This window comes from Rhodnius prolixus, unplaced genomic scaffold (assembly GCF_049639745.1).
Source record: "Rhodnius prolixus isolate KJV_2025 unplaced genomic scaffold, Rpr scaffold_2, whole genome shotgun sequence".
Classification (NCBI taxonomy): domain Eukaryota; kingdom Metazoa; phylum Arthropoda; class Insecta; order Hemiptera; family Reduviidae; genus Rhodnius; species Rhodnius prolixus.
In genome coordinates, this window is record NW_027411592.1 from 62,128,785 (window position 1) to 62,142,568 (window position 13,784).

Genomic DNA, 13,784 nt, shown 5'->3' on the forward strand with positions numbered 1-13,784 from the left:
GTGGAGATAAAGAATCTGATGATTCACCTTTTGACGACGACGACGACTGCATCAATATTTTTGCACCATTTGCTCAAAAATCAGCAAATATCACCGAAGCATGGAAGACAGAAATAATTAATTACACCAAATTAGACCAAGCACCAGTAGACGTTGACATTTTAGAATGGTGGAAAACACTTGAGAATTCCTTCAAAAATTTGTCTAGAATGGCAAAAGATGTTTTTAGTATCTGTGCAACTTCAGTGCCATCGGAAAGATTATTTTCGCAAGCTGCGATGATAATGACCAATAGAAGATCTTCTCTAACTTCTGACTCAGTAAAAGTTCTTTTATGTATCAATGCTTGGGCAAAGTGTATCTTAAAAACGAAAATTTGTGGCAATATTTTTTAGGCGCATAGATAGTCTTTTTTTTCAAATTCACTAATTCCAAAATTCTAAAATATAATTCAAATAATATCAAAGTTCAAAGTATTAGATTATTAAAAGTGAAATTTATGAAATTGAATGAATGAATGATATGAATAGTGAAATTTAGTGAATTTATGTAAAAATTAGGCAATTCGAAGGGGGCCGCCACGGTAGCCGAGCGGTGCGAGACCTGCGAAGCTAATGTGTATTGTGGTACTGGGTTCGATTCCCGGTCTTAGGCCTTGGATTTTATTTAATGGTTAATATGAGAAATTTACAGTAAAGTATGTTTGCTAGTCGCCTCCGTCCGCGACACCTAATTGGTAGTTGGACGTAAAGCCCAGCCTGAAAAAATAGGCGATTACTTTACTTTGCTTACTTTACTTATGTAATTCGAAGTCAAATAGATGTATGTATTATATATTGAACATATATAATAAAATCGTATCTTTTAATAATTAATTCAATACCCGTAATGATTATTTATTAATAAAGAACACAATTTTATAATTTTGTAGCTAAAAATTAATATTTGAAAAACCGAGACGAGACCGAGATTTCTCGACGAGATATATATCATGTCTCGATCTTGGTCTCGGTCTCGGTCGCTCAAGTCTCGGTCTCGGTCTCGGTCTCGTCGAGATATCTCGGTCTCGGTCTCGGTTTTTTGAATTTTTGTTTAAGTATTAAAAGCGGTTTGCTATTAATAATCTTTTCAAAAAATGTTATTATTTTCTAATAATTATTTTAACTTATATATTGGTAATGAAAATGTGTGTAAAAGAAGACAACTACTTACACTTCAATGCATCATATGTTACTATTACTGTTATATATCTTTATATAATTTCAAAAAGATGTTGAAAACGCGCCAAATGAAAGACCCAAATAACATATCTGCCTGCTATAACAAGTCGATTCGTGAAATAAAAAATACACCTCCCAACAAACTTCCCGCTCCATTAGTTATGGCTGTTGGTGGAGATAAAGAATCTGATGATTCACCTTTTGACGACGACGACGACTGCATCAATATTTTTGCACCATTTGCTCAAAAATCAGCAAATATCACCGAAGCATGGAAGACAGAAATAATTAATTACACCAAATTAGACCAAGCACCAGTAGACGTTGACATTTTAGAATGGTGGAAAACACTTGAGAATTCCTTCAAAAATTTGTCTAGAATGGCAAAAGATGTTTTTAGTATCTGTGCAACTTCAGTGCCATCGGAAAGATTATTTTCGCAAGCTGCGATGATAATGACCAATAGAAGATCTTCTCTAACTTCTGACTCAGTAAAAGTTCTTTTATGTATCAATGCTTAGGCAAAGTGTATCTTAAAAACGAAAATTTGTGGCAATATTTTTTAGGCGCATAGATAGTCTTTTTTTTCAAATTCACTAATTCCAAAATTCTAAAATATAATTCAAATAATATCAAAGTTCAAAGTATTAGATTATTAAAAGTGCAATTTATGAAATTGAATGAATGAATGATATGAATAGTGAAATTTAGTGAATTTATGTAAAAATTAGGCAATTCGAAGGGGGCCGCCACGGTAGCCGAGCGGTGCGAGACCTGCGAAGCTAATGTGTATTGTGGTACTGGGTTCGATTCCCGGTCTTAGGCCTTGGATTTTATTTAATGGTTAATATGAGAAATTTACAGTAAAGTATGTTTGCTAGTCGCCTCCGTCCGCGACACCTAATTGGTAGTTGGACGTAAAGCCCAGCCTGAAAAAATAGGCGATTACTTTACTTTGCTTACTTTACTTATGTAATTCGAAGTCAAATAGATGTATGTATTATATATTGAACATATATAATAAAATCGTATCTTTTAATAATTAATTCAATACCCGTAATGATTATTTATTAATAAAGAACACAATTTTATAATTTTGTAGCTAAAAATTAATATTTGAAAAACCGAGACGAGACCGAGATTTCTCGACGAGATATATATCATGTCTCGATCTCGGTCTCGGTCTCGGTTGCTCAAATCTCGTCTCGGTCTCGTTTCTCGTGCAGCACTACATCCGACCATTCTAAAAATTACTAAAGATCTAACGGGTCTCTGCTATAAAGTTTGATTGTGCTCTTTTGTATTCAGGTATTAGTGTAATTATGCTTGCACTGTTGGTATTATTCCCGGAATTACTTTGTATTACAATGTTCGTATTTATATTCAAAGTTAATCTTTTAAGAACTCATTAACAATATTTCCATTATAGTTTTCCAGGAAAGCTACAATGTAATGAAAATAATTTGCAGATTATTATGCCGCAAGTAATACAGTAATAATGTGTTGGAATGCATGAAGCACACCCACACCGGAAGAGGGTGACCGGAAACTGGATAACGAATGCAGCATTACTTCCTGTTTTTAGACGAGCTAAACCCATCAGTAAGCAGTAAATTTTCCAACTGGAGCTTTTAAACCGCCTCTCGTTGAATTTTACTATTTGTTTGGATTTAATTAATAATCACATTATTCCAGTAGGAGGCGGGGGTGGGGGATTAGTTAAAATAACGCGCGGTAAAGTTATTAAAACAATAAAGTATTTGGAAGTTAATTCGTAATTAACTCCAGCTGGAGAATGGTTCATTAAACGAGGTAAACCGAATGCACAATGTCGCAGACGGAAGTTACACTTTTTTAACAGCCATTAAAACTGGTTATAATGTTAGTTTTTTTAGCAGCAAGAGAATCTACATGGTGTCTCCAACAAATGGAGAGTAATGTAGCTGTAAGACGCATTCTTGACAGCGGAAATTTGCAAGTTTCGTCCCTAGCGGAAGACAAAGACGCTGCGTAATCGCCACGTCATCTGCTAGACTTACACAGCTAAAGTACCAAAATCTTTGCGGTTCCGCAGCGTGCTCAGGTTGAGAGGATGAAAGGTCTTGTTTGAGGCGCACAAAATAATCAAAACTTACAAATCTATGGGAGAATTGTTGTTCATTGTTTTTGGTGACTGATTTATAGTTTCAATAGAATGAAAAAATAAATGCCATTTCAGTCGAGTAAAATTTATTTTGCCGAGCTTTCGACCTAGGGACTAGCCCTGAAGATGACCTAGTCCCTAGGTCGAATGCTCGGCAAAATAAATTTTACTCGACTGAAATGGCATTTATTTTTTCATCCTCTGGAAGAATGTTCTATATTTTAGTGTAAATTAATGCTGTTCAAAGTATACGTATTGTTTTTAATTTTTTGAAAGATTGTTTTTCAAAATGGCAGAAGTAATGCAATTAAACTAATGTTTGTCGTGCATTTTTTCCCTTAACATCTTTTTTAATAATGGAAACGTTCAAACTACACGATACCTCATAATCACCTACACAATGAACAAATAACCTGTCACAAAACACATATTTTTACCTTAATTTTGGTTTAAATGGTACAAATTCATATCAATAACAACTCACATGTCTTAAATTGAAAGTATTTAAATACTTAATTTTTGTAATATTTAACTAAAATAACAAAAAAATGTTAGAAATGTTGCTTCAAAGTTTAAATTTACTGAATCTAAAAGCGAGGATTCTTAGTTATAGAGCCAAATCGACGAAATCTGTTGTAGTTGGTTGGTCCTCTATGGCCTGCAGTAATAAGATAGAAGTAATTAAATCTTGGAGTTCAAGTCAATATTCTTAATGTACGATATACAGGCAAAGCTAAAATGTAATGTTGGTTAGTAGGTTCGATTCCCCTGGTCTAAGCCTTGGATTTTATTTAATGGTTAATATGAGAAATTTACATTAAAGAATGTTTGCTAGTCGCCTACGACCACGACTCCTAATTTGGTAGCTGGACGTAAAGCCTGCCTGGAAAAATAGGCTTTTACTTTAAATTCGCAGGTCTGACACCTTCAGTGAACATGAAATCGTTTATTAGGAAATCTAATTAAGGTAGGAAATAGCCGTTTCAAGATCTGTCTCACAGGAAATAGCCTACAAACACAGACTAGAAACTTCCATCATTAAACTGGAAATAAAAGAATCAATATTGATGAAAAATGATTGGAAAGTTTCAGCTGGTAATTAAATCAGTAGGAGTGATTAATAATTTTGCAAAACAATAAAGTGAGGAGAGAGGCGAACCGGAAACAATAGCTGGAACAATAATTAAATCAGCCGGTATTAACAATTTAGCAAACTATATTGCGGGGGTGTATAGACTGTGGTCTGAGGAGCGCACTGTCAACTACCATTCGCCCACAGCTGGGTCTTCATGATGTGCATGCAAATCAAGGCACCAGTGCTGTTTAGGTGCCAGCCGCACCATTTGGTGTAATTTTAAATTAAAAGCACCACAGAGCTGATGGTAATTTTATTTTATTCTTTTTTCTAACCTGATTTAAACATTCCACGTTCCATTGATGATCTATTCTGCTAAAAAAAGAGGATTTGGATAATGTCTAATTGCCCTCAAGTTTTCAGTCACTAGGTGGTAAAACTTAACCGAGCGTTGCAGTCCAAATTAGTATTGCCGTGATTGAAACATTACTGATTGGTTTTACTGTTAAGGATTACATGTGGTGGGAGAACCAAATTCGAAACCGGAAGCGAATTTCTAATGCTCAATTTAATTAATCACTTTTTCTTATATCTCAGAACCCCCTTGCCTTGCCATTCTTAAATCCGCCGCCCTTTGCTTTGGAAGTTTGGAACATTATGATTCTCAATACCTCAGGGAAGCTAGCGATGCTCTGTCTGCAGTGCCCTTAGCGTTCACATGATTGGCGCAGGTAAGGCTGTCTGCGAGCCCCCAAACCAATGGCGATGCTTCATACTCAATATAAAAGCAAGCGGCTACAATTCATTAAAGTTCACGTCTGAAATTCGCTTTAAACCGAAGTGATATATCCGGTTCTTCAATTCTGCTCTCCTCCGACTCCTTGTGGGATTTTCGCCAAGCTCAGATATCCTTGCTTGCCACAAGTATCTCTAAACGAGAGGAGGACATCTGTCAAAAGTCTGAGTTGGAATGTTGGGCCAACCGAAAGTGTGCCTTTACAAACCTGCATTTTGTAAGTTTCTAGGCAGACACTTAGATTAGGAGATACTTCATTTGAACTTATATATTAAATATTTCGGACTTATCTCAAGGTTTAAATATTTTTCTGGGATGGTGTGACCTCACGCTGTATTTTTAGTTCATTAAAATTATTATAGACATTGAAATAAACTGTCATTTTAGTAAACATTCTAAGCAACGATAAAATTTAATTCCCTAGTTAGCAATCAAAGAATGAACAGATTTTGCAGTTCAGGTACCTTAAAAAAGTGCCACTGGCAAAAATATAGTTTTGGAAATTAGATTGTTAGACAAATGAATGTAATTGCGTCAGACTGGGCTTTATTAAGGGGAGGGGTAAGAAAGTAATCAGGTTGGCATTGGCAAAACAGCTCCCTCTGGGTCTCTAGCTCTTCAATGTCCGCAAATTACTCAAGAAACGTTTGCCCAAGAAAGATAATGATTTTTACTTAGAAACAAATTATACAATCAAACGTAGGCGGAGGCGATCACGTTGCCGACAATGGGCGAGCAATAATTGGCCAACTTAAATTAATGGAGCTTTAGCTAAAGTACACGTAAAGCAATCGACCGGCTAAACTTCTCCCAAAGGAACCACTTATTCAAAAGGATGAAAGGGGAGTGGAAGCCAGAAGAAAGTAACCTAACCTGCTGCACAGCCTGGAGTTCCTTGCAGCAGCTCGCCTGGATACATTCTAATTGGGCCAGCTCAGCTGAGTCTGCGCTTTTTAATGCATAATAAATAGCTCAGAATTTACTTAGAGTCTATTAAAGCGTTCTTTCCTCAGAAATACAGTTTCATCTAGAATTTAATAGCGTGTTCTGTATTTCCTGTTGTAGACATTGCAGGGAGTTGTTGCTTAATCTTAATTTTACGTCTTGTGGTTAATCACAATCCTGTGAACATCTGGGCGTTGACGTTGAAGTTTGAGCAAAGAGGGCTTTTCCGCTCTCTCTGAGGGGTGGGGGGCAAAAACAATTTAGATGGCATTGACACCCTCTGCATTTGATCTTCTGCCACCTTCTCTGGGCTGGACTTGCTTCATCCAACTATGGAATGGTCCAAAATTTCTTTTAAAGAAAATAATTAAATAAACTCTCCGAAACTTGAAACTGGAATGCTGTTTCCCAGAGTGCATCACTAATTCCTCGCTAATCAAGGAGGCTCCAATCTCATACATAATTACGAGTAAAATGAAATTTACATACCTGCAATATTTTGGGATGCCTAGATCTTTCCAACTGTCTGACACTGCCTCGCAACAATTCCGTCACCGTTTCCTTCCGTTTTGGTTTGTGCAGTTTTTCAGCGCACTTCTTTTCAAACACAAACACAGAAACTTCCTGTGCAAAAAAAAAAAACTATTAAAAATAGTTTCAATTAAAAGTTTTAAATAGACACACAAAAAATAGTTTTTGTAATAAAAAATTCAAAATAAACTCTTCCAACCGAAACAGAGGAGGAGGAGGAGGTAATATTTTGTTAGGTAAGCCACAGAATGGCCTCCCTAATTTCGGCTCAGTCAGTCTCTACTTCAAGACCGAACGACCTTCCACTTCTATTTCATCTTAATATTATTGTTATATTTATAATTTATATAATATTGATCTTTTTAATACTTGATATCTATTTATTATTTTAGTGTGATGTAGAGAGTTCAAAGAAAGATTATTGAACGGCTTATCGATCTCAACCGAGTGCTACCGGCCAACATATGTTGTATATAAACGGACATATTCACGTACACATGCCAATCAAACAACTGAGTAAAGCCAAACTAATTTCTGATGGTGCTGCGAGAAGAGCAGGCCACTTTTAGAGTACAATTGAGTAATTGACCGTAATGAATTTAAAGCAGAAGTTTGTAAATCAATACAAGAAAGAGTTGGTATAAAATAGACCATTTGCAGACAGTCTGGTCTAAACACGTGTATGTTCTCAGTAAAACACCCAAACTCAACCTTTGTGAGTTTACTTTTTCCGTTTTATAGACACTAAAGCCTCCATATTACTCTGCACCTGTGTGAGTTTAATACCGCATTGTAGAGGCGGCAGTACCAACATGTGATTTTGCTGCAAGTGGACGCGGAACAAATTTTAAACAAGGCGTTATAAAAACATTATAGGGTCCAAGTTTGTGCTCCGGCCGCCGCTCTATTAGTCGGCTTTTATCCCCGGTAAGATGGCCGCTTTATAGCTCGCTATACTTTCCTAACCTTTAAATTAGAAAGGATAAATTTCAATAATAACTGGTTTACGCATTTTGCTTTAATTTACCAGTTTATTGCACAGCTATAAGAAATTATTGGGGGAATAGTCTGGAATTGCCAACTAGAGTTTGTCCACAGCCCTATTTAGCCGTCATTTTGCGTCACCATTAAGAAGCTCCTCCTTTTTCTGTTTTGTAATAACTTCCCTCAATACTAACAATGAAGAGCTACAGCTATATGCCAGTATGATTTAAGGTTCCTGTTGGCGAATATCTTTGTGAGGCTAGAGGATTGCAGTGACATCTAGGTAGGAGAGAGGATAGTTTGATGATGGGTAGGAATGTTGGCAGTGTGTATAGAACAGGACCCAGGATATTTCCTAGGGCAAGATGGAAGAAGGTGTAGAATCATTTTACACCTTCGCCTACTAACTCAAGATAACAGTTTTTCTCTAAAGAGCCATTTCCTTTTGAGGGATTTAGACCGCCGCCGTACTGCCACGTCACCAACAAAATATTAAGTTTGCTTTTTCTAAGATTTGCCACTTTTGTTAAACTTTTTCTTAAAAACAATTTTCTAAACATCCTCTTCTTTCAAACTTACTGGACCTTTAAATGTTTCCGGTAAAAATATCGGAAGTTCGACAAGAGCGCGACACTCCCAATATGAGCTCCAGGAGCAACAAGTGAGCGCGGCAAATGGAGCTCGATAACAGCCTTTCATCTGGTTTTTCCCATATTAATAATCATTTGACCACAATCTGTTAATATCTAAAAAGCCAGAAAAACAGAGCGGTGAATGAACGTAATTTCCAATAGAACAGAGAGTTGCACAGTTTCTGTTTTTGTGTACTTGTTGCTTGCATTCTGGGCCATTTCTGGCCACCCCCTTTGTAGGTTGGGGGAGGCTAGAAGAGACGTGGGGGTCTACAAGCGAGCTCGTTCTTCAACAGGTTGAAGACGCTCGGCAATGTTCGGCAGTGTACGCGGCTTTCCTAATCTGCCAGTTAGTGCCCACCGCACCCTAGAATGCTCTGCTGCAAGGATGAGCAACACGCGGCCCGCCAAGCATTTCTAAAATTATTTATTTTATCGACTTTCTCCCATCAATATATTGTCATAAAATTAATTATAATAAAATGGTAGTACGTACATACTAAACCTAAATATTTTTTTATGGCGAGTTACTTGTCGACGACGTTTTTTAACATGCAACACGAACTCGCCGCGTCTGCGCGATTTTTTTGTGACGAGATACACACTTGTCGGCGACTTGTTCAAACATGCAATACGGACGCGAAGTTTCGTAAATTATTAATAAGAGTTAATCTATGTGCGGCCCGCCAAAAAAAATTAAAATTAAAATTGGCCCATTGATTAAAAAGGTTGCTCACCCCTGCTCTACTGGAAAATTGATCTGCTGTTTGGAAGTTTCGTCAAGTATCTCAGCATCGCAAGTTGCTGATGTTGAGATCTTCCGATGGATAGAACTTTTTAATAGAAGTTTCGAGACTATACGAGGCATTAATTAATTTTTTTTAAATTATTTTTGTATTCTGACGCCTCATCTGAATTAAGATTGCTTATCTCGGAGAAATATCACGGTTGGAGAATGTTTGGAAGGTGTTAATTTGTGTTGCTCAACAAAACCCAAAAACGACATTTTCTGAGAAAAATACATTTAGCAGCAAGTTGGTGGAAGAGTGGGGGTAGACTCCCACTAAACTTAAGTGGCCATTTCCTTTTGTGACTTCCTCTACGGGAAAGTTGAAGAGCTGTGACGTCACACATTCAACAAGACCATTTTATTCAGTGAAAAATAATATTGAAGAGGTCATTGCTCAAATTTGCTCAAATTTAAAAAAACTCCAGTAAGATCATGCGGGTGTTCACATAAGAGCTTTAGGTTTCTGAACTGCACCGTTCATTAATGGATAAAAAATAATGCTGTAAAATCAAGTTTTCAATCAAAACACGTACTTATAGAGGAGAGTTAGATTGCATGCCCAATTGAAGAAGTAATTGCGGAAGTAGTGTGATGATGATGATAAGGTGAGGAGAGGAGGAGGTCTGTGCTGAATAGCGACTGGTCTGTAGAGCGATCTCTGGCAACAATTCTAGTCCACCAGCTAATTGAAATGTCAAAAGTCATTACATTCACTTCCGGACTTGTTGATTGGGCCCCATTCTGTCTATCGCTAGCTAATTGACAATCAATCTTTAGAGCTCCGCCCACTGAGCCACTTAAACTGCTAATTTGTAATCAAATTTTCACCAATATCCACTTTGCCCGTAGAATTTCTTTCTGGCGAGAATGGAAAAGTGTTTATTAAGGGATAATCTGCGGCATTAATTACAGGACCATTACGGGCTCAGCAAATATTGATCGCCTGACAAGCAAACCATCATGTTAAATGCAATATTCTTCAATCCAGTTGTGGGTGGGTGGGGGTTATACTCCCCCGGGTGGTTCGTTTTCTTCTTCCGCCCCGGAGAAGTATTGCAATTCTTAGTTTTGACAGAAATTTGTAGAAGTGCGAGTGTGAGGAGGTTTGTGGTTAGGCGCGGTCTCTGATTAATAAAGTGAATCTCAAAATCATAAATGACTTCTAGGTTTAGTGCCAGTTAAATAACCGAGTTTTAGAGAGCATGACATCATTCAGCAGTCCATGTGCTAACTACAAAAGGCAGTTTCTCAGTCCCTCTTTTTTATCCCCTTCATAAGTAAGGTTATCCTTACAATGTAAGGTGGAAAGTTGTCGTCCTTTACCTTTTTCCCATTTAAGTCATTTAATAAAACCCTAGCCTTAGACCGGAATTAGATACCAGTAGCTTTACAGGCTGCCCGACGAACTGCTTGGCCTAGGAGGTTAGATTTGTAGGAAATATTGATGTAAATCTACGTAAGAGAAAGGCGTGAGAGTGTTCTCAGAATATTTTTTATTTTTGTAGGAGCTCCGGTACAATAGCATTGAAGGTATGTCGAGGAAGTCCGGTACAATAGCATTGAAGGCCTGTCGTAGGAGCTCCGGTAATAGCATTGAAGGCCTGTCGTAGGAGCTCCGGTACAATAGCATTGAAGTCCTGTTGTAGGAGCTCCGGTAATAGCATTGAAGGCCTGTTGTAGGAGCTTCGGTACAATAGCATTGAAGGCCTATCGTAGGAGGTTCGGTACAATAGCATTGAAGGCCTGTCGTAGGAGCTCCGGTAATAGCATTGAAGGCCTGTCGTAGGAGCTCCGGTACAATAGCATTGAAGTCCTGTTGTAGGAGCTCCGGTACAATAGCATTGAAGACCTATCGCAGGAGGTTCGGTACAATAGCATTGAAGGCTTGTCGTAGGACTAGCGAAGTTCTGAAGGTGAAGTTTGGCCTGTTCAGTGATACACACACACACCATGTTTATGCAATTAGGTGTTTGCGTAAATATTTCTATACATAAACATAGTGTATTATTGTTATTAACAAGCAGAATTCTGAATACATACATAATCAGAATGGCACTGGCGGAGTGTGAGCCAGCTTTAGCAGAACTTTGTGGGTGTGGGCAGGGAGATTTGCATAGGCAACACCCTCAGACAAAGGGCAGGCTGCCAGATACCAACTTACCTGTGGCAGACTTCACCGCAACTATGTGATCTCCACTCAGCCACAGTTCTCTCACAGCCACTCTATCTGCTGCCACACACCACGTTTGTTGTCTTAATCAACCGCCCTCAACACTTGTCACAAACCTCACATTAATAAACATTTGTAAATTATTAATTAGGGAGTCATTTTTTGGATAAAATTATTTACTCTCTCTCTCTCTCTATCGATCTGATAGATCTACTCTGATCTACATAACGATAATGTGACGTCTGGATCTGTTTGCTCAACTCTTTAATCTGACTGATTTCTGTTTGTCTAACTAATCTTCATTTAAAACAGTTGATTTAAGAACAACTTAAATATAATGAAATGAGACCACTTAAATAAAATGTAAATTAAAATTTTTTTAAATGATTATTTATTTTTATAAAAGGGACATTCCTTCGTGTAAGATTGTATTTCCGCCAATTTGCTGGTGATGGAAGAAGATCGGTTTGAATAGAAACGAAACAATTTATTGCGCGCCAAAAGCTAGTAAAAACAAGCTACAGAGATAAATTTAAAGCTAATCAGACTTTATACTTGGACTAAAGGCACCAAAGATCTGAATGAATGGTTACAATTCTGTGGAAAAGAGAGAAACTTGTTTTAAGAACATCCGGGGACGACGTACAGCCTCTGCAGGTGGAGGAGAGTCTCTCATACGGTTCGGATTACTGTAAAAGGAAATGGTCGCAGAAAAGTTCCAAAAGATTTATATAAGAAGAAGAAGAAGAAGAAGAAGAAGTTAGAAGTAAGTAGGAGAGTGGTCAGTGTTGCCAACGGCAGTAAAGCCTAACAATAGCCTACTTATAGAAACTTTCTAGTATGTTCCTGTAAATAAACCTCTTTGGGCTTCACTTACACTTCCCGCCTCCTACACTCCTCTCAAAACTCAGGGAGCTCAAACTGTACGAGACCAGAAACAAGCTTGCCTCAGAGGAAGTAATGTTTGGGTAAACAGGAGTTACATTTCCTTCCTGTTACTACTTTGTGGGGGAAGTATTGCGATCGCTTGAAGTTTCTCGTTTTGAGTTTTCAACGGAAGTAAAAATTGTCGGTGGGGGCGGAAAATAGAGGTATTGTGCAGCAGGTTCCATTCTCGGTTTGGCCTTGAATTCTTTTTTAATGGTATAAAATAGACCAATAATTTATGTTAGGTTCGACCCACACACTTGATCGATAGTTTTACGTTAAGACCGACCGTTTAGATGCAATCTCAAAAACGGCGGGCCGTGAAATACGTTTTCATTTAAACTTAAGAGAAGTTGAAAAAGTGAAAAATTAGGAGTATTGATGATGAACAATTCAAATATAATTACCCGCAAGAGTAACTATGGAGCGGCTGATTTGTAAATAGCAGACCATGATCCAGCTATTTGCGATCTGGGAGGAGCCCTTCAAGAGGTAGGGCCGTCATCGGTACTTAGTTGGGCTGGTTCAGCGCTAAATGCCCTAATTAGTAAGTTTAGCACAGACCTTCTCCACCAACAAAAACAGCCAACTGAGCTGAATATACTACAAAATTTTCTCACACAATGTTTGCCAGTCATATTTAAATTGCAGTTACACAGGGAAGTTAGGAGAAAAACATTTAATTGGGAATGAAAACAAAATTTCATGTCCAACATTGTGGATTTTGTCAGTAAGTTAGTGCTGTTGTTGAGAATGAGAACTGTTCTGGCACGAATTAAAGGTTTCAAAACGTTCTCTTACAAACTGATAAGGCCGCAGAAACAGTAAGTCGCTCCAAACAGGTGTTTGTATTTACTTCTGGGAAAGTACACGTATTGCGACCAAATGTCAAATTAGCAAAATTCAGCTTTCGACGGGCATTCCTCTCTAGGCTCCTGAATCCGAACAAGTTTTAGATCATATGAGTGCGTGGGTGACACAGACGTACACCTTCTGATATTGTTTTAACGGATTAATAATATAGAAAATAACAAAGTCCTCTAATCAAGGAATTCCATTTTTACTTAAAACTGAAGATTCACCCCTCTATAGTCTACCCAGACAATTTATGCACGCTACGTTTCTGTGAGCAAGAGAAAGAGAAAAATAAGCGATTCAAACTGGCAGTAATTTATGCTGTAGGCCAGTGTTGAAATAGTGGGCCCTCAAGACGTTTGGCAGGCAAACTTAATATTAGAAAATATAGGGCAATAAAGCTGGTTAGAAAATAATTGTTTTGGAAGACTACTAGGGCAAACGCCCCATCCTTGCAGAATTTGCAGTGACACTGAAGCGGAAGAATTGTCCCTTATTATGATGGTGTCTCTGCTGTTGGTTTCCCTTGCCACAAATATTTGAGATAATTCTATGCTTGCTCACCCCAGCGCGCAGTCGGCTGGTTTGTTTCAGAAGCTTCGCCCACACAACGCTCTTAACGTTCTATTATTTAAATCATTTTGAGCGCGAAATTAAATATTTGTCGTTTTTTCCAACTTTGATAATGCGGCACATTGTCTCACGACTAGTTTAAT

General features: G+C 37.8%; 1 protein-coding gene across 10 annotated transcripts in view; it reads right to left on the bottom strand.

Moving 5' to 3' along the window:
- Nucleotides 1-13,784, bottom strand: part of bma (SCY1-like protein bma) — a 144,162-nt gene that overhangs the window by 101,920 nt on the left and 28,458 nt on the right. For all 10 annotated transcript variants that reach the window (XR_012455931.1, XM_074120181.1, XM_074120180.1 and 7 more), the window contains exon 3: nucleotides 6,669-6,803. Coding sequence is in view for 9 of the 10 variants with exons in the window: in XM_074120181.1 (XP_073976282.1) it covers nucleotides 6,669-6,803 (135 nt within the window). In the remaining variant the exon portion in view is untranslated. The remainder of the gene's footprint in view (nucleotides 1-6,668; nucleotides 6,804-13,784) is intronic.